Genomic DNA, 20,423 nt, shown 5'->3' with positions numbered 1-20,423 from the left:
CCTGCCCCCGGCAGCCACTCATCTGCTCTCCATCTCTGTGGGTTTGCCTGTTCTGGACATTTCACCTAAATGGGCTCACACACTATGTGGCCTTTTGTTACTGGCTTTCTTTCACTTCACAGAATGCTTTTAAGTTTCATCCAAGTCATAGTCATATATCAATACTTCATTCCTTGTTATTACCAAACAATATTCCATTGTATGTGTATATATATACATTTTTTCATTTTTAAAAGTTGTAGTAGAAAACATATGACATTTACTATCTTAACCATTTTTTTTTTCACTTTACAATATTGTATTGGTTTTGCCATACATTGACATGAATCTGCCATGGGTGTACAATGTGTTCCCCATCCTGAACCCCCCCTCCCACCTCCCTCTCCATCCCATCCCTCTGGGTCATCCCAGTGCACCAGCCCTGAGCTATCTTAACCACTTTTAAGTGTAAGGTTCAGTGGAGTTAAGTATAATATATTCACATTGCTGTGTAACATATCTCCAGACCTTTTCTATTTTGCAGAACTGAAACTCTACCTGTGAAACAATTCCCCATTTCCCCTCCCATAGTCCCTAATAAGCACCATCCTACTTTGTCTATATGAATTTGACTATTTTAGATACCTCATAGAAGTAGAATCATACAGTATTTATCCTGTTGTGACTGGCTTATTTCACTTAGCATAATGTCCTCAGTGTTTATCCATGGTGCAGCATGTGTCAGAATTTAATTCCTTCCAAAGCTGAATAACATTTCATTGTATATACAAACCACATTTTTATTTATCCACTCATCTATCAAACATCCCATTTAAAAAATCCATTCATCACTTGCTGGGCATTTTTATTATTTGCACTTTGGGGTTATTATGAACACTGCTATGAATATTCTTGAAAAGTTTTTTTTTTTTAATTTAAAATTTTAACACCGAAAGCATTTCATATTGGGGTATAGCTGATTTTCAGGTTTCAGGTGAACAGCAAAGGGACTTAGCCACACATATACGTATCTCTATTTTCCCGCAAACCCATCTACCATCTAGGCTGGCACATAGCATTGAGCAGAGTTCCATGTGCTCCACAATATGTCTTTGCTGGGTATCATTTTATGTTCTGTACATGTTTTTAAATGGCCATATATTTTCAGTTGTCTTAGATATATTCCTAAGGGTGGAATTGCTGAGTCAGAGATAATGTTAAAGTTTTTGAAGAATTGCCAAACAGTTTCCCAAAACAGCTGCTCTATTTTACATTTCCACTAGCAGTATAACTATTCTAATTTCTCTCCAGCTTTGTCAGCACTTGTTATTATCTGTCTATTTGGTTACAGCCATCCCAGTGGATGTGAGGTAACACCTCATTGTGGTTTGGTTTACATTTCCCTAATGACAAATTATGTCACGTTTATTCTTTAAATGGAGGAGGAAAAGGGATGTGCCCCAGAAAAGTGTTCTAGCAGCTTGATTCTCAATTACTGTGAGGAGATGGAGGAACACAGTGAGTGAGGGTCAACAGGATTGCTCAGGGAAGAATCTAATATCAATACTATTGATAATAACATTACTAAAATAATAAGAACTTACAGTACCAGGCACTTTTGTAGGTGTTTTTCCATATTATCTCATTCAATAACATTTGAGGCATTCACACTTCATATCTATAGGAATAACTCATCTTTTAGAAGCATTCTTGAGGGATTGATTCCTTCAAGGGAGGTCATACTTACGAACCCTGCTTGTTCTGACATTGAAACTTTTATTCCCATTACATTTTTTTCCCTATGTGTCATGTCCTCTGTTAGTTTTACTCTGAAAAGGCTGGGACTCCTCTTCCTTTTCTAGTGGACAGCCAGCTCCACCCAGAGTCTCACCTTTCATATTTACTCCTGGTCTGGAATTACTTCCTACCACATAGGGACTGAGAACTGAACATACTTTTTGCTGATTGACTCAGGCTCAAGAGAGAGCCTGAGTCACTGAGAGTGAGGCTTGATCTCCATTTTCTCCCTTCTTTCAGTCAAACATATTCAGTCAGGAGCACTGGACCATACCAAGTGCATCGCTACTGGTCCACTGCTTCATTGTGAAAGGTCAAAGGACAGCTCTGAAATGCATCACAGATTGCCAGTGAGAAGGGCTGAAGTGACTGTGGAGGACTAATTTGAGGTGTTCTGCTTCATGGAACACAGCAAAGTGTTAGGGCTGAAAACCAGTGGACTAAATCCAGTAATTTCAGATGTTACTGATAACATCCAAGTCTTTGATCACTAATAATATCAATATCCTCAGATATGCAGATGACACCACCCTTATGGCAGAAAGCGAAAAGGAACTAAAAAGCCTCTTGATGAAAGTGAAAGAGGAGAGTGAAAAAGTTGGCTTAAAGCTCAACATTCAGAAAACTAAGATCATGGCATCTGGTCCCATCACTTCATGGCAAATAGATGGGGAAACAGTGGAAACAGTGAGAGACTTTATTTTTGGGGGCTCCAAAATCACTGCAGATGATGACTGCAGCCATGAAATTAAAAGACGCTTGCTTCTTGGGAGGAAAGTTATGACCAACCTAGATAGCATATTCAAAAGCAGAGACATTACTTTGCCAACAAAGGTTCATCTAGTCAAGGCTATGGTTTTTCCTGTGGTCATGTATGGATGTGAGAGTTGGACTGTGAAGAAGGCTGAGCGCCGAAGAATTGATGCTTTTGAACTGTGGTGTTGGAGAAGACTCTTGAGAGTCCCTTGGACTGCAAGGAGCTCCAACCAGTCCATTCTGAAGGAGATCAGTCCTGGGTATTCATTGGATGGACTGATGCTGAAGCTGAAACTCCTATACTTTGGCCACCTCATGCGAAGAGTTGACTCATTGGAAAAGACCCTGATGCTGGAGGGGTTGGGGGTAGGAGGAGAAGGGGTTGACAGAGGATGAGATGGCTGGATGGCATCACTGACTCGATGGACATAAGTTTGGGTAAACTCTGGGAGTTGGTGATGGACAGGGAAACCCAGCGTGCTGCTATTCGTGGGGTCGCAAAGAGTCGGACACGACTGAGAGACAGAACTGAACTGAATATTGTTGATCCTTCGATATTTGGGTCAATGTTGTTCTACCAGCTGATTAATTATATCTTAGTCATGTCTCTCAAAGTTTTCCCACAGGTTCACTGTAAGTTTATCAGCTTTCACCTAGTTTTGCCAGCCTGTAGTCAACAGAAAGACTGCTTATCTGCCTGGAGAACATTTATTGAGTCTGAGCACAGGCACATTTTATGGACAATTGAAGGAAAAACGAAAGAAAGTTTGAAGTTCTAAGCATAGATTTTTTAAAAATATAATTGTTAGACATAAAATTCATGTATAAAAAAGGGATTTGTGCATGACTATTCAAACAGGAGGTTAATTCATTGTAATATACCACATAATTAAACCAAGTCACCAGGGAAACAATATGAACAATTAAGTCTGCTTTAATGCTCAAACAGAAATTAAATGAAATTTTCAGACAGTAGTAGTATCATATGATCATCTCAGTTATGATTGCTGGGTGCTCTCAGACTATGTAGACCTCGTTAAGGTTTTTAGCTTTTAAATACCAGTTTGACTGGTTGCACATTCCACACAATGTAGACAGTCTTCAGAGGATAAAGGTAATAAGGAAGTGACATTCTGCCTCTCCCACAGGTGTGTACAGAGTAGTATAACATGTTTGAGTTTTGCTGTAGGTTAAAAATCAGAAGAAGACTATCCCAAGGAATAGATTAAATTGTATCCACTAATGTCATACCGTGGCAGGGTCAAAGGGGAAAATAGTAAAAATATCTTGGAGGTATTAAGAAACAAGAAAAGAGATCTTACACCAATTATCTCCTAAAAGTACTGTTAAAAATTATTTTCTGCACATTTTCTGATTGAAAATTCTATAAACAGCTTAGAGACATGATGGATTTGTATGCTTTTGGGAACTGCATATAAATTGCTAATATTCTTTTCTTTATCCTCTTTGGGATTCGTGAACATGTTTCTGTTCAGTGCTTTGGAGGAATGAGTATTGAAATATCAATGCACGGATAAGTATACATGTATATGTTTTGTATGATTAACCAGAAGTATCTGTAACTGTTCTATGAATTTTACAAAGATACTCAGCAGATTTTTACTTAAAAAATAAAAACATATTTAGGCAGAGTCACTACCAATGACCATTCAAAAATGATTTTTCAGAGTGGGCAACAGAACATGGTGTTGACACTGATGGTGGTAAACAATGTTGAGGAGAGATTCATTCTTTGTTAAGTTTCACTTTTCTTCCTGTTTTGTATCATTTCCTGTACCTGAGGAGAATGAAAAAAAATTTTTTTTCCACTTGAAGTTTTGATCTCCTTGGTACTATCATATCTTGTAGGGTTAAAATATATAGAAAATCAAAATATAGAGGTCCTTATACTGACTTGGTACAAATACTTTAGATTTTGATAACTCAAGGAGAACCACTAAAAGTATAATATTAAGAAGATTATTAGGGTTGTGACCTTTTTCTGTATGAGACTGTAAATACATAGCATATACATTAGTCAAAACCTATAACGTATATAACACAAAGAGTGAAAGTCATTGAGTTGTGTCTAACTGCTTGCAACCCCATGGGCTATACAGTCCATGGAATTTCTAGGCCAGAATACTGGAGTGGGTAGCCATTCCCTTCTCCAGGGGATCTTCCCAACCCAGGGATTGAACCCAGATCTCCCACATGGCAGGCAGATTCTTTACTGGCTGAGCCACCAGGGAAGCCCAAGAATACTGGAGTGGGTAGCCTATCCCTTCTCCAGCAGATCTTCCCGACCCAGGAATCGAAGGGAGGTCTCCTGCATTGCAGGCAGGTTCTTTACCAACTGAGCTACCAGGGAAGCCCATACACAAAGAAACTTTATGTAAATCATGAACTTTAGTTAATAATAATGTATCAATCTGGCTGTCCAATTGTAACAAATGTACCATAATAATGCAGAATGTTAATAATAGAGGAAATGGGGGGAGGAGATGGGATTAAGTGGGAACTCACTGTACATTCTGCTTAATTTTTCTGTAATGTAAAACTATTCTAAAAAACAAAGCATATTAATTTAAAAAAATCACCTCAATGTAAAACCAAAAAACAAACTGAGTATAACTTCTAAATAGAAAAATGGAACAATAAAGGAAGACAAAAAGTAGAGGAAAAGAAACAAAACAGGTGGGACAAATAGCATAGATTCAAACCCAAATATATCTTTAACAACATCAAATATAAAAGGACTACTCTAATTAAAAGCTTGCCAGATTTGAATAATTATAAAAATTATAATATATGCAATTAATATTTATAAGAAAGATGTCTAAAACGTAAGGACAGAGAAAAGTTAAAAGTCATAAGGATGGAAAATATATACCATTTAAACATTGAGTAAAATAAATCTGGTGTAGCTATAACAATATTGGAAAGAGTAGTTAGAGTTCATGTTATACTTCTTAATGATAAATTCAATTTACCAGAAAAATATAAGAACCTAAATTTATAAGCACCTAATAACATAGCCTCAATTACATATATACAGCATAAATTGACAATAATATTGGAAAACTTGAACAACATGTTTAACAAACCTGATCCAGTGGATGTATTTAGACACTTCTCAATAACCAAAGAATAGATATTTTTTCAATCCCAATTAATTCACTCACAGAAATTAAATTATATGCTGCATCATAAAGCAAGTAAATACATTTCAAAGATTTGAAATCTTGTTCTAGGAGTAAAGTTCAATCGACTTTGAAATCAATAACCAAAGGGCAACAAGAAACCAATATTTAGATACTTATATAAATAATCTACTGTCCAAAAATCCATATGTTGCAGAATAAATCATAAAGAAAATTAGAAACTATTTTGATCTATGTGATAAAACCGTAAGAACATATATTATATATTAATAATATATAGTTTAATATGTGAAGATATATATTAATGATATATAGTTTAATATATGAAGATCTGCTTCCTATATGCAAGAAGAAACACTAAAAAAATGAATTCTTCAAATAACACCTGTGTACTGTAGACAAAATACAAACCCCCATCCAAAAGAAAAAACCTGCAAACTGAAACAAAACATAAAGTCTAACAACTACATGAAGGTTCTGGACACTAAGCAAATACAGGTAGGTTTTGAAAAGGAGTCTAAACTTAGAGCAAGTGATCAACATGGAATGAATTCCTCAGTTTTCATAATTTTGACCCAATGACAGTCATGACCCACAGACACAGCTGTGGCTGCACTAGAATACCTCAAACTCTGATAGAAAACCCATTGCTTTTCTGGAGGGAAAAATCACAGAAAGTGGCCTGGTCACATGTCAGATGCTGAAGAGTGAGGGGGAATCCTCAAAGAGTGAAGGTCTGTGCATGAACTCTGCACACGCCTTAGATTGCCTTCTGAATCATGCGTTCGTAGGTCAGATTCAAACTAGCAGTAGCAAAAAGAAGTGACCACAGAAGGCAAGAGACAGTGCTCACAGTTCAAATCTAACCATGTTAACAGCCAGTTAAACAAAAACAAGCACATCATCACTTGTCAGAAGAATATGACAGAACACAGTCTGCACAGCACAATATTTATGATGTTCAAGATGCAATCGAAATTATCCTAGTTACAGAAAACCTAGAGAATGCAATTCATTTTAAATGGAAAAGACAACCTTTACTTCTTCCTTTCTGATTTGGAAGGCTTTTACTTTTTTATTTAAAGTAGTTCAGATCAGATCAGATCAAATCAGTCGCTCAGTCGTGTCCGACTGTTTGCGACCCCATGAATCGCAGCACGCCAAGCCTCCCTGTCCATCACCAACTCCTGGAGTTCACTGAGACTCACGTCCATCGAGTCAGTGATGCCATCCAGCCATCTCATCCTCTGTCGTCCCCTTCTCCTCCTGCCCCCAATCCCTCCCAGCATCAGGGTCTTTTCCAATGAGTCAACTCTTCGCATGAGGTGGCCAAAGTACTGGAGTTTCAGCTTTAGCATCATTCCTTCCAAAGAAATCCCAGGGCTGATCTCCTTCAGAATGGACTGGTTGGATCTCCTTGCAGTCCAAGGGACTCTCAAGAGTCTTCTCCAACAGCACAGTTCAAAAGCATCAATTCTTCGGTGCTCAGCCTTCTTCACAGTCCAACTCTCACATCCATACATGACCACAGGAAAAACCATAGCCTTGACTAGATGAACCTTTGTTGGCAAAGTAATGTCTCTGCTTTTGAACATGCTATCTAGGTTGGTCATAACTTTCCTTCCAAGGAGTAAGCGTCTTTTAATTTCATGGCTGCAGTCACCAGTTATTTATGCCTAATTGCTCTGGCTAGGACTTCCAGTGCAAGGAGCACATAGAGAGTAAATATACCATTCTCTACTTTTGCATATGTTTGAAATGCTCAATAGTTGAAGAAAATTTACAGACAAACAGCATAAAAAGAACATCCAGAACATATTTTGTTCCTTGAAGAAGAAGAAAGTGGGTAAGCGGGGAGAGATAGAAACAGTATTTGAAAAAATGCTGGCTGCAAAAAATTTCAAAATAGATGAAAAGCATTAAAACCCAAAGGTCTGGAACTCCTATTTCCTCTAAGACCAGATTTCCCTCTTGTTTAAAACAACTTAAAAAATGAACAACATATAAGAAACAATGGTTTTCAAGATGTTAGGCAACAAAGGACAGTGCTCTGTGAGAGTCAGGAAAGAAATGAAGTGAGCCTTATGAGTGCTCTATCTTATTGTCTTCAGAAAGCTTCCTGGCCTCATGGCCAGGAAAGTGAACCCAAGAAGAACTCGGCAGACCCCTAAGTTGTGCAGATGGAGCTGAGATCCTGAGGAAAGCATGGTAGCTTATAGTTCACAGGACAGAGTGCCAGAGAGGAAAGAACTTCGCAGAAAGAACTCTGGAATCTGCAGAAGTTCCCCTTGAAATAATCCCCTGAGTGTGGATCAGTACATGTGTGTGAGGAAACTCCCTGAGGCCACAGAAAGAATCAAGCCAAGGATATTGCCTATTATCACCAAACTGGAAAGCCTAGCATGATTCATGGGGCACTGGGTAGAGTACTCACAAGGGTCTCGCCTCAGGAGTAGGGAATACTTAGTCCAAGATGAACACTGTTCTGCCTCACTCAAAAAAATATCTTGAAAGCAAAGCTGGAAAGGATTAGATTGTTTCCAACTAAATCAGCTGGGCCGCCAAAAAAAGTCCAAGAATATTTACATGAATGCAAAAAAAAAAAAAAAAATCCAGTACCTACTAAGGTAACATTTATAATATATTGCACCAATCAAAAATTACCAGGCATGAAAGTGACAATGTGAAAGTGTTAGTTGCTCAGTCATGTCTGACTCTTTGTGATCCCAATGACTATAGCCTACCAGGCTTCTCTGTCCATGGGATTTTCCAGGCAAGAAAACTGGAGTGGGTTGCCATTCCCTTTTCCAGGCAATCTTTCCAACCCAGGGATCAAACCTGGGTCTCCTGCATTGAGGCAGATTTTTTACCATCTGAGACTCCAGGACACCTGCCTATAACAATGTTATATGTCAATTATATCTCAATAAAAAAATTACCAGGCATAAAAACAAGCAGCAAAACCAATTATTATAACTATACTCTCTCTGTTAAAAAAGTTAAGATCTTGACACTACAGAAAAGATAAAAACTAAATTGGGGATGAAAAGTGTACTGTAGATATTACACAACAAAAGATCAATACCCTTGAAGACAGCAATAGAAAATTGATATATGGAAAGGGAAAAAAAGAGTTAAAAAACATTAACAGAGGATTAGGAAATTGTGAAACAACTTCAACTGCCCCCATATATATGTAATTGGAGCTCCCAGAGGAGAGGGATGGGATAGATAAGTGTTTGAAGAAACAGTGGCTGCCAAATTTCCAAATACGCTGAAAACCATAAGCCCATAAGTTCTTAGTTCAAAGCACCACAGCATAAGAAACATGAAGAAGATTACAACAATATACCACTTTAAGTGGGAACGTAAACTTGTCTGAGTACTTTGGAAAATTTTTGTCAGCCATCTGTTAAAGCTGAACTTCTGCCAATAACCTACCGCTACTGCTAAGTCACTTCAGTCGTGTCCGACTCTGTGCGACCCCATAGACAGCAGCCCACCAGGCTCCCCTGTCCCTGGGATTCTCCAGGCAAGAACACCAGAGTGGGTTGCCATTTCCTTCTCCAATGCATCAAAGTGAAAAGTGAAAGTGAAGTCACTCAGTCATGTCATCAATAACCTATGATTTAGCAATTACACTTCTAGGTCTGAACCCAATAGAAATTCGTGCACATGTGCGCCAAGAGACAAATACGTGAATGTTCACCACAGCATTACTCATAACGACCAAAAAAAAAAAAAAAAAAAAAAGGAAACAATTAAACGTCTAATTCAGAATACAGAATACAAAAATGAAAAGGAATGAATAATATGCACAAGATGAAAGAATCCCAGAAATATAAGTTCAGTTCAGTCTCTCAGTCATATCTGACTCTTTGTGACCCCATGAACTATGCCAGGCCTCCCTGTCCATTACCAATCACTGGAGTTTACTCAAACTCATGTCCATTGAGTCGGTGATGTCATCCAACCATCTCATCCTCTGTCGTTCCCTTCTCCTCCTGTCTTCAATCTTTCCCAGCATCAGAGTCTTTTCAAATGAATCTGCTCTTCGCATCAGGTGTCCAAAGTATTGGAATTTCAGCTTCAGCATCAGTCTTTCCAATGAATATTCAGGACTGATTACCTTTAGGATTGACTGGTTGGATCTCCTTGCACTCCAAGAGACTCTAAAGAGTCTTCTCCGACACCACAGTTCAAAAGCATCAATTCTTTGGCGCTCAGCTTTCTTTATAGTAAAACTCTCACATCCATATGTGACTACTGGAAAAGCCATTGCTTTGACTAGATGGACCCTTGTTGGGAAAGTAATGTCTCTGCTTTTTAGTATCTGTGTAGGTTGGTCATAACTTTCCTTTCAAGGAGTAAGCGTCTTTTAATTTCATGGCTGCAGTCACCATTTGCAGTGATTTGGGAGCCCTCCCAAATAAAGTCAGCACTGTTTCCACTGTTTCCCCATCTATTTGCCATGAAGTTATGGGACCAGATGCCATGATCTTAGTTTTCTGAATGTTGAGTTTTTTGTTTTTTTTTTTTGAATGTTGAGTTTTAAGCCAACTTTTTACTCTCCTCTTTCATTTTCATCAAAAGGCTCTTTAGTTCTTCTTCACTTTCTGCCATAAGGGTGATGTCATCTGCACATCTGAGGTTATTGATATTTCTCCCAGCAATCTTATTCCAGCTTGTGCTTCATCAAGCCCAGCATTTCTCATGATGTACTCTGCATGTAAGTTAAACAAGCAGGGTGACAATATACAGCCTTGATGTACTCCTTTTCCTATTTGGAACCAGTCTATTGTTCCATGTCCAGTTCTAACTGTTGCTTCCTGACCTGCATACAGATTTCTCAAGAGGCAGGTCAGGTGGTCTGGTATTCCCATCTCTTTCAGGATTTTCCATAGTTTGTCACGATCCACACAGTCAAAGGCTTTGGCATAGTCAATAAAGCAGAAATAGATGTTTTTCTGGAACTCTTTCACTTTTTCAATGATCCAATGGATGTTGGCAATTTGATCTCTGGTTCCTCTGGCTTTTCTAAATCCAGCTTGAACATCTGGAAGTTCACAGTTCACGTACTGTTGAAGCCTGGCTTGGGGAATTTTGAGCATTACTTTGCTAGCATGTGAGATGAGTGCAATTGTACTCTAGTTTGAGCATTCTTTGGCATTGCCTTTCTTTCAGATTGGAATGAAAACTGACCTTTTTCCAGTCTGGCGGCCACCGGTAAATTTTCCAAATTTGCTGGTATATTGGGTGCAGCACTTTCACAGCATCATCTTCTAGGATTTGAAATAGCTTAGCTGGAATTCCATCACCTCCACTAGCTTTGTTCGTAGTGATGTTTCCTAAGGCCCACTTGACTTTACATTCCAGGATGCATGGCTCTAGGTGAGAGATCACACCATCTCTCTCTAGGTGAGAAATCACACCATCGTGATTATCTGGGTCGTGAAGATCTTTTTTGTACAGTTCTTCTGTGTCTTCTTGCCACCTCTTCTTAATATCTTCTGCTTCTGTTAGGTCCATACCATTTCTGTCCTTTATTGAGCCCATCTTTGCATGAAAATTTCCCTTGGTATCTCTAATTTTCTTGAAGAGATCTCTAGTCTTTCCCATTCTATTGTTTTCCTCTATTTTTTTGCACTGACCACTAAGGAAGTCTTTCTTATCGCTCCTTGTTATTCTTTGGAACTCTGCATTCAAATGGGTATGTCTTTCCTTTTCTCCTTTGCCTTTTGTTTCTCTTCTTTTCATAGCTATTTGTAAGGCCTCCTCAGACAACCATTTTGCCTTTTTGCATTTCTTTTTCTTGGGGATGGTCTTGATCATTGCCTCCTGTACAACATCACAAACCTCTGTCCATAGTTATTCTGGCACTCTATCAGAGCTAATCCCTAGAATCTCTTTGTCACTTCCACTGTATAATCATAAGGGATTTGATTTATGTCATACCTGAATGGTCTAGTGGTTTTCCCTACTTTCTTTAAGTCTGAATTTGCCAATAAGGAGTTCATAATCTGAGCCACAGTCAGCTCCCTCAGTCAGCTCAAAAGAAGCTGGCCCGTAAATAGTATCATTATAAGGTTCCATTTATATAAAATCCAAAGAGTCAAGCTAATCTAGAAGTTGAAATAGTGGTTATTTTCTGGAAAAGAAAGTGTAGTGATTGGAAAATGGTCACCATGTGGGATTCTGAGGAGATGAGAACTTTCAGTCTTTTGACCTGAGTGGTGATTTCCTGGCTCTGTTGAAGTAGTGACAGTCAAGTTGTGCAGATTGGATCCCTGTAATCTTCTGTATGTATGTTTGAAAAGTTTTAAAAATGAAAATATGTTTTCCCATATTACCAGGAAAAGGAAGAAAAATCATATGATCATCTCAATAGATATAGAAAAATAATTTGATAAAATTTAATGATTCATGGCAAAACTTCTCAGAAAACAGACTATAAAGGGAACTGCCCTAATATTATTAGTAGCATTTATAAAGCACAATAAACACTATAATTAATGGTTAAATAAGAATTTTTTTTTCTTTTAAGATTGAGTGCCAGCAAGGTAAACCACTTGTAGCTACTTCTATTCAACATTAATTCTGCTGGAGATTCCTAATCAGTGTTCTGTATCAGTCAGGATTCCAACAGGAAACCGTACTTTCAAAACAGAAAAATTCAAAGAGGTTTATTCAAAAAAAGTACTGTTTTTAAAGAAGTAGGCATTAGGTAGTCACAGGAGATAATGCAATAATCCAAAGCTAGGAAACATTGAACTTTGAGACTGAAAGTCAAGAGGAGGGAACATTACTCTAATTCAGGAGAAAAGAGCTGTATAAAGTAAGATGCTTTAAGAGAATCAATGACTTCCAGAAAACTCAGGACAGATAGATCATGGAGAAAAGGACAGGGGAATAAATCTGATCTCATCCTCTTTCCTCCTTCCCATCTTTCTCCAGGGTTTCCTGCTGGCTTAACCCACTGTGAATCAAAAGGAATGAGAGCCTATTGATCTAGTCCATGCAGATTAGCTTCTCTGCAGCATAAAGAAGAGATGAAGGTAGATCTGAGGGAGTTATAAGACATGCAGTAAGACAGAAAGAAAGAAAAGGATAGGGATTGGAAAGGTTAAATATGATACGATTGTATATGCTGGAATACCCAAAATATCTACAAGTGCTTGATTAGAAATATTGAGTTTAACTAGGTTGCTGCAAATAAGATCAACAAAAATTAGTTACACATCTATATGTCAGAAATTAGAACCTGAAGTTTTAAAAGTTTCTATTTATAACAGCATCAAAATTATAAAAACCTATGAATAAATCCATCAAAAGATATGTAAAATCTTTATGCAAATAATAATGATACTGGAAGAAATTAAAGACCTAGATAAATGGAGAGGATAAAGCTTATTGTTTCAAGCTGGTATTCAATACTTCTCCCCAAATTGATCAACAGAGCCAAAGCAATCTCCCCACAAAATCCCATCAGTGTGTGCTAGTGTGTGTGTGTGTGTGTGTGTGTGTGTGTGTAACTTGACAAATAATTCTAAATGCTGAAAAGGAAATGCACACACCTAAGAACAACCAAGATACTTTAAAAGAAGAATAAGATGGGAGGACCTGCTCTGGTAGATATTAAGACTTATTATGGGGCATTCTAACTAAGAGATTCTTATAGTGGAGCAAGGATCAACAAATATACTACAGGAGTCAAATAAAAAAACAGCATGGAAAGTACTGTCTTTTCCTATAAGGTGCTTGGTCAATTGGATGTCTGCTTGAAAGAAAATAAAGCTTGACCTCACCTCACATCCTACACAAAATCAATGTGAAAAGCAAAACAAAACAAAACCTATAAAAAAGATGGGTTTGTATTATCTTCTACAAGATAATACAGGGACTAAGGTGAGGAGCTTGGGCTAAGGAGACACTTATAATATAGGACACCAGAAGTAATAAAATAAATTTGAATATATAAAAATTAAAAATTCCTGTTCATCAAAAGATATCTTTAAGAGATAAAACAAGAAGGCAAAGAGTCGAAGAAGATACATGTAACAAACACATCAACAAAGAGTTCACAACCAGAATATATAGAAAACTGTTACAAATGACTTAAAAAGACAATAGAAAAGAAATATTTCCAAATGGCCAATAAACAAATGAAAAAGTATGCAACTGCTTTAGTACTCAGGAGAAATAAGTTTAACCTGAAATGATTTATTACTGTTCATCCATTAAAAAGGCTAATGCTGAAAAGATTGGTAATATTGTTGGGTGTAAGTGGTAAGGATGTAAGACAACCAAAACTCTAATGCACACTGCTAGTGGGAGTGTAAATTGGTGAAATTTCCTTGGAAGATCATTTGATGAATCTACTAGAGCTGAGCTACACATACTTTAGAATCCAGCATTCTCTCTTGTGGGTATGTACCCAAGAGAAATGTGTATTTATGTGTACCAAGAGACATGTGCATGAAAGTTCCTAGGAAAAAGGTTTATAATAGGTTATCCTGAAGGTCCATATCTATCACAGAATGAATAATGATGAATGCTATATAGCAATGAAAATAAATGAACTACAGTCATACACAATAGCATGGATTAATTTCACAGACATGGTTTTGAGTAAAAGAGTGAACAAATGAATCTCTACTACATGGTTCCCTTTTTATAAAGTTTAAAAGGTTGACAAGTCTACACAGATACAGAGAACAAACTAGTGGTTACCAGTGTGGGGGCAGGGGGCAAATAATTGGGTGTAAGACAGGCTCAAGCATGTATTGTACAACATGGGGAATATAGACAATATTTTGTAATAATTGTAAATGGAAAGTAAGCTTTAAAAATTGCATAAAAATTTAAAACTAAAAATATTTTTAAGTCTAAAAAATAAAGCAGTTTGGTTCTAGAAGTCATGTTCTTAACTACTAAATAAAATAAAATAAAAATTTCAAAAATCTGACAAGTCTAAACAAAAGTGTTTTATGATTCATGTTTCATGGCAAAATTAAAAAGAAAAGTGAGAATGTCATTACCATAAAAGTCAGAATAATAGTCCCTTTGTGGGAAGTGATAACCTTGAGGAAACCGAAGGGGACTTCTCAGATGCTGACAATGTTTATTTATTTTTTAAATAAAATAGAGTTTATTAGCTTTTCTTTTAATATAAACATGAGGAAGAAAAACCACATAAGTTGTAGCATTCTTTTCAAAATAAAACTGCAATCAATACTTGAATCTCCAAGCTCCATAAACAATATTTTTTGAGGTGGTAGATTGTAATATTTTTATATCCATTATTTATCATTTATGTCTCTGTCCTTTAAAAATGACGGAACCTGTGGCACTCAATATAATGTGAAGCCTTGCTATAAAGAGAGAAAGTATTTCTGGCCCAGAAATGCTTTGTTTACAGGCAAAATTCCTAGGATCACATTTGAGAAGGTAGGAGGAGAAAAATTTTACATAGTTGAGAAACTTTTTTTTTTTTTTTTTAATGTTTCAAGGTTAGGTGACATCATTACCAATTTCCTAGAAGACTGACTACTGGACCTCCCTGTCTTTTAATGGGCTTCCTGGTGGCTAAGTGGTACCCTGTGTTTTAAAAAGCCTGAGGTAAGGGTTCTTAAGATTTATCTTTCCTCAAATAACAGAACACACCTACAGCCAGGTCAACACACAGGATAGAAAAGCTGTTTCATATCACTTACTTTCCTATTCCTGCTGCTGCTGCTAAGTCGCTTCAGTCGTGTCCGACTCTGTGTGACCCCATAGATGGCAGCCCAGCAGGCTCCCCCGTCCCTGGGATTCTCCAGGCAAGAACACTGGAGTGGGCTGCCATTTCCTTCTCCCTGACAACGTTTATTTATTTATTTTTTTAACCTGAATGGCAGTTACAGATATGCTGTCTTCATGGTCACTGACTGAGTTGCACATGTTTTGTACACTTGTATGTGTGCTATATTTTATAATAAAAAGAATAACAAGGTTGTTCTTTTTCTCCTATTCCATACCTGGCACAGCATAAAATTCAGGGGATCCTCTGGCTTTTCATAGACTAAGTTTTCAGTGATCTGCTGAGAGAGAGAAAGATATTACATTACGGTTCTGAACTAAACTTATGTGGTCAGGTTATACTTCCTTATTACTGATATGTTTAGGTAAATTGATAAAATGTGGGTGAATAAAGATTTAGTAATAAATAGCAGTGGATATTTTTCTAGTTTCTAAGTTCCACCTCATGCAAAGAGTTGACTCATTGGAAAAGACTCTGATGCTGGGAGGGATTGGGGGCAGGAGGAGAAGGGGACGACAGAGGATGAGATGGCTGGATGGCATCACCGACTCAATGGACGTGAATCTGAGTGAACTCCGGGAGTTGGTGATGGACAGAGAGGCCTGGTGTGCTGCAATTCATAGGGTCGCAAAGAGTCGGACACGACTGAGCGACTGAACTGAACTGAACTGAAGATCAAAGAGGTAGTGAGAAGGTTTTGGAGGAAGTTTTTATTTTGAGAATTGTGATTTTGCTAGACTGAGAAATCAATAAATAATTTACTTCAAAGAACAGTCAAAGAAACTTTTTCAAGTAAAAATTTTTAAACACTATGATTTTTACATAGAAACTTCCTAAGGCATTTGATTCTAAAAGTTTAAAATGATGTTCTGTGTTTGTAATAATAAATGAGAAAGCATATCAAAGACTTCAGAGACTCACTTTCATATGTTTTGTTGCTGTTGAATAACAAAAATTATTAATAAAGTAAACAGAATTCTCATTTGCAGGGAATAACAATAGGGCAAATTTCTGGTATAAAGTATTCTGATCTGTTTAATGCATGCATGCTCATTAATCATTTTACATATATTTCTACTGAACACATTTATAACTAGTTTTTCTTATAACAACGTTCAATGCATAAACACTGTTTTTTCTTGACAGATGAAGAAAATTGCTTACAGAATGATTAAAATTCTACTTTCTAGGGCTTCTGTCATTCAGTTTAACAATTAGTAGTTCTTTGTTAAAGTCAGAAAGCCCAGCAGTTACCATTCTCCCACAAAAGGACATTTTAAAGAAAGAAAGGGCATAATAAAGTAAATATCACTTATCCCTGTTATATGAGGACACTGAGATTCACAGAAATTAGGTAATCTCTTCCAAATTACAAAGATGAGAAGGAGCAAATTGAGCTTGGAGACTTGGGCTAATAGATTATAAAATTTGTGCACTTTCCTCTACATCCTACTTCTTTAAATTTAAATCCTTCCAGCTTAAATGTTTTCATTTGAGGTGGGCCATTCAGTGCCTGATGAACTATGGAATGAGGTTCGTGACATTGTACAGGACATAGGGATCAAGACCATTCCCATAGAAAAGAAATGCAAAAAAGCAAAATGGCTGTCTGGGGAGGCCTTACAAATAGCTGTGAAAAGAAGAGAAGCGAAAAGCAAAGGAGAAAAGGAAAGATATAAACATATGAATGCAGAGTTCCAAAGAATAGCAAGAAGAGATAAGAAAGCCTTCTTCAGTGATCAATGCAAAGAAATAGAGGAAAACAACAGAATGGGAAAGACTAGAGACCTCTTCAAGAAAATTAGAGATACCAAGGGAACATTTCATGCAAAGATGGGCTTGATAAAGGACAGAAATGGTATGGACCTAACAGAAGCAGAAGATATTAAGAAGAGATGGCAAGAATACACAGAAGAACTGTACAAAAAAGATCTTCATGACCCAGATAATCATGATGGTGTGATCACTGACCTAGAGCCAGACATCCTGGAATGTGAAGTCAAGTGGGCCTTAGAAAGCATCGCTATGAACAAAGCTAGTGGAGGTGATGGAATTCCAGTTGAGCTATTCCAAATCCTGAAAGATGATGCTGTTAAAGTGCTGCACTCAATATGCCAGCAAATTTGGAAAACTCAGCAGTGGCCACAGGACTGGAAAAGGTAAGTTTTCATTCCAATCCCAAAGAAAGGCAATGCCAAAGAATGCTCAAACTACTGCACAATTGCACTCATCTCACACACTAGCAAAGTAATGCTCAAAATTCTCCAAGCCAGGCTTCAGCAATATGTGAACCGTGAACTTCCTGATGTTCAAGCTGGTTTTAGAAAAGGCAGAGGAACCAGAGATCAAATTGTCAACATCCGCTGGATCATGGAAAAAGCAAGAGAGTTCCAGAAAAACATCTCTTTCTGCTTTATTGACTATGCCAAAGCCTTTGACTGTGTGGATCACAATAAACTGTGGAAAATTCTGAAACAGACGGGAAAACCAGAACACCTGATTTGCCTTTTAAGAGCCAGGTCAGTGTTTGTCTTTTATATTATAATTACTTTAAAACTCACATTTTAAAGAGATTGAGAGGTTTACCTGGAATATTTGCAGAATGTGGTGTTTCTCCATGTATCGAAGTGAAACTTGATAAGGATCTTCATATACTATAGGAGGGAATCGCCTCTTAGAAGGTTGACTGTATGTGTCAGAAATCCTTCTTTCCTGGTATGATGAAAAATCATCCTAAAATGGAAATATCCCCCAAGAAAGTCTTTAATGAATAGAAAATTCCCAGGAAGTTTTGTTACTGTTGATGTTATCAGTGGAATTTGGTATTGACAGGATCTGAACTGTACAAACTAAAGACCTTATGAGAGACCTGGCTGATCCTCCAGGCACTGTAATGTACCTCAGGTCTTGAGAGATGCCTTAGACATAGCCAGTCTACTTTTCCCTTCACAGAGATATCCAATGGACTCCAAATTCCTTTCCTTTGGCAGAAGCTCAGAGAGGGGACGGAGAAGGAAATGGCACCCCACTCCAGTACTCTCGCCTGGAAAATCCCATGGATGGAGGAGCCTGGTAGGCTGCAGTCCATGGGTTCGCGAAGAGTCGGACACAACTGAGCGACTTGACTTTCACTTTTCACTTTCATGCATTGGAGAAGGAAATGGCAACTCACTCCAGTGTTCTTGCCTGGAGAATCCCAGGGACGGGGGAGCCTGGTGGGCTGCCGTCTATGGGGTCACACAGAGTCGGACACGACTGAAGCGACTGAGCAGCAGCAGCAGCAGAGAGGGGAAATGAGTTAGTTTCCCAGGGTTAGCAGCAGAACCAGGACTTGAAACCCAGGATTCCTGCATCCTAGTTCATTGATCCTGCCTGAATGGTCTACTTAGGGTAGCTGAGAAGGCAACCCATCTCGTTATCTCCCACCCTACTCCTACCTTCCTGAATCCTATGGGTTACACATACCACAGCATGTGCCCTCTGCCCGCATTCTCCCAGAACCCTGGCTTGATCTCCAACCTCCCAGGTGGGTATCAAATGTCCTTATAACCTACAGGCTCGACTTCTGTGGGTTGAGGTTTTTCTCGACTGATGATATAGTCCAGTTTAGATGAAATGGAGGGAAACTTTTCAGAGTAGGCCTGTTCTTTTGTTTGGAAAGTACTGTTATCAAATGGCATGAAGACTCGCAGGTCAGCTACACTTTCAGTGTCACTTTCAATGGAAGTCTTAGATATGCTGGCATCTGTCTGGCTAGGCTCAAATTTGCAGGGTTGCACTTTGAAGTCATCCTCTTCCTCTTCCTTGCCATAGCCAAGCTGTCTGAATAATTCATCATTAGACTGTTCTCTGTAGTCAAACAGGTTGTCTTCTGTGTAATCATCCTCTTCATCCAGTAAGTCATCAGTCTGGGCAGATTCACCACCAGCCTTGTCAGAGTCAGTCTCAGGGTGTTCAGCTGGTTTAGTAGTCTGGTCATGCACTTTGAGGTGAGTCTTTGAAGCTCTTTTGTGGTCAGCTTGGTCAGATGATCTCTGATCAAATTGTTCATAAGTTTTTTTCTCAATCAGGCCGGACAATCTACTTTCTATCTGTTGAGCCGTTCTTTGGTCAGCGGGTCGGGGCATTCTGTGATCACTTCGCCCATGGGCTCTTTGTAAAGATGGCACAGATGGCTTTTGGTCAAACTGTTCAGAAGCTATTCTCTCAGCTAGGCTGGACGTTCTCTGTTCAGTTTGCTCATAAGTACCTTGTTCAGGCAGAGCAGACATCTGGTTGTCAGTCTGTTCAGACCTGACACCATCAGCTTGGCTAGATGCCTTGCTGTCCATCTCTTCTGACATCCTCTGATCAGCCTGATCAGATGTTCTACCACTGGCAAAATTATCATGGTCAGATGCTCTGAGGTCAGCCTGATCAGATGTTCTTTCTCCCACGTGTTCATCTACTTTGTGGTCAGCTCCATTAACTATGTTGGGTTCAGCCAGGCCAGACACCATTTGGGCAGTCTGGTCAGCTGCTCTGTCATCAGTCTGGTCATCTGCCTCCACTTCATACTGGTTCTGCCTGCCTGTTCTGTCTTCCTGGCCATCTGTGTGGCTGTCATCTGGGGGTTTGGCTGGTCTTTGGATTTCCGAGGATTCGGTGGGAGCTTCTTCTGGAGGCTTTTCCATTTTCTGCCTGGTACCCGACTGGTCTAGATTGCCAGACTCTGTGGGTGGGGCCGGACCTGGGTCGTCTAGGCAACCATCAGAGCGTATGTGAGTGATAACAATGGCCATGGGCTTTATTCCAGGCCTCTGCGCTGGTTCTTTCAGGTACGCTGGCGAATGCTAGTGAGTGTCAGGCAGTGAGCGGGACTTCCTGCGGCTGCCTGGGGACCAGCTGCCTGGCGCTCAGCGTGGATACGAGCTCAAGATGCGAGCTCA

At 38.6% G+C, this 20,423-nt stretch overlaps 1 protein-coding gene across 1 annotated transcript; it reads right to left on the bottom strand.

Annotated features, from left to right (window-relative positions):
* Positions 1–4,040: 4,040 nt before the first annotated feature.
* On the bottom strand, positions 4,041–20,189 carry TEX55 (testis expressed 55). Its single transcript, XM_025284412.2, has 4 exons — positions 19,050–20,189; positions 18,082–18,228; positions 15,713–15,775; positions 4,041–4,330 (listed from the first exon to the last, which is right to left on the bottom strand). The coding sequence occupies exons 1-4, from the start codon at positions 20,166–20,168 to the stop codon at positions 4,289–4,291; spliced, it is 1,371 nt and encodes a 456-aa protein (XP_025140197.2). The 5' UTR covers positions 20,169–20,189; the 3' UTR covers positions 4,041–4,288.
* Positions 20,190–20,423: the final 234 nt, after the last annotated feature.

Source organism: Bubalus bubalis, chromosome 1 (assembly GCF_019923935.1).
Source record: "Bubalus bubalis isolate 160015118507 breed Murrah chromosome 1, NDDB_SH_1, whole genome shotgun sequence".
Taxonomy (NCBI): domain Eukaryota; kingdom Metazoa; phylum Chordata; class Mammalia; order Artiodactyla; family Bovidae; genus Bubalus; species Bubalus bubalis.
Note: the sequence above shows the minus strand (reverse complement) of the source record. Positions and strands in the feature narration are given on the sequence as shown.

Bases quoted from the DNA above. Each gene is read 5' to 3' on its own strand.
- TEX55 (XM_025284412.2), bottom strand. From the start codon at position 20,168: ATGGAAAAGCCTCCAGAAGAAGCTCCCACCGAATCCTCGGAAATCCAA. The intron at 15,776-18,081 runs GTAAACCTCTCA...TCTCTCTCTCAG, and splicing joins ACATTCTGCAAATATTCCAG to CAGATCACTGAAAACTTAGT. The intron at 4,331-15,712 runs GTATGGAATAGG...CATTCTCCTCAG, and splicing joins TGAATTTTATGCTGTGCCAG to GTACAGGAAATGATACAAAA.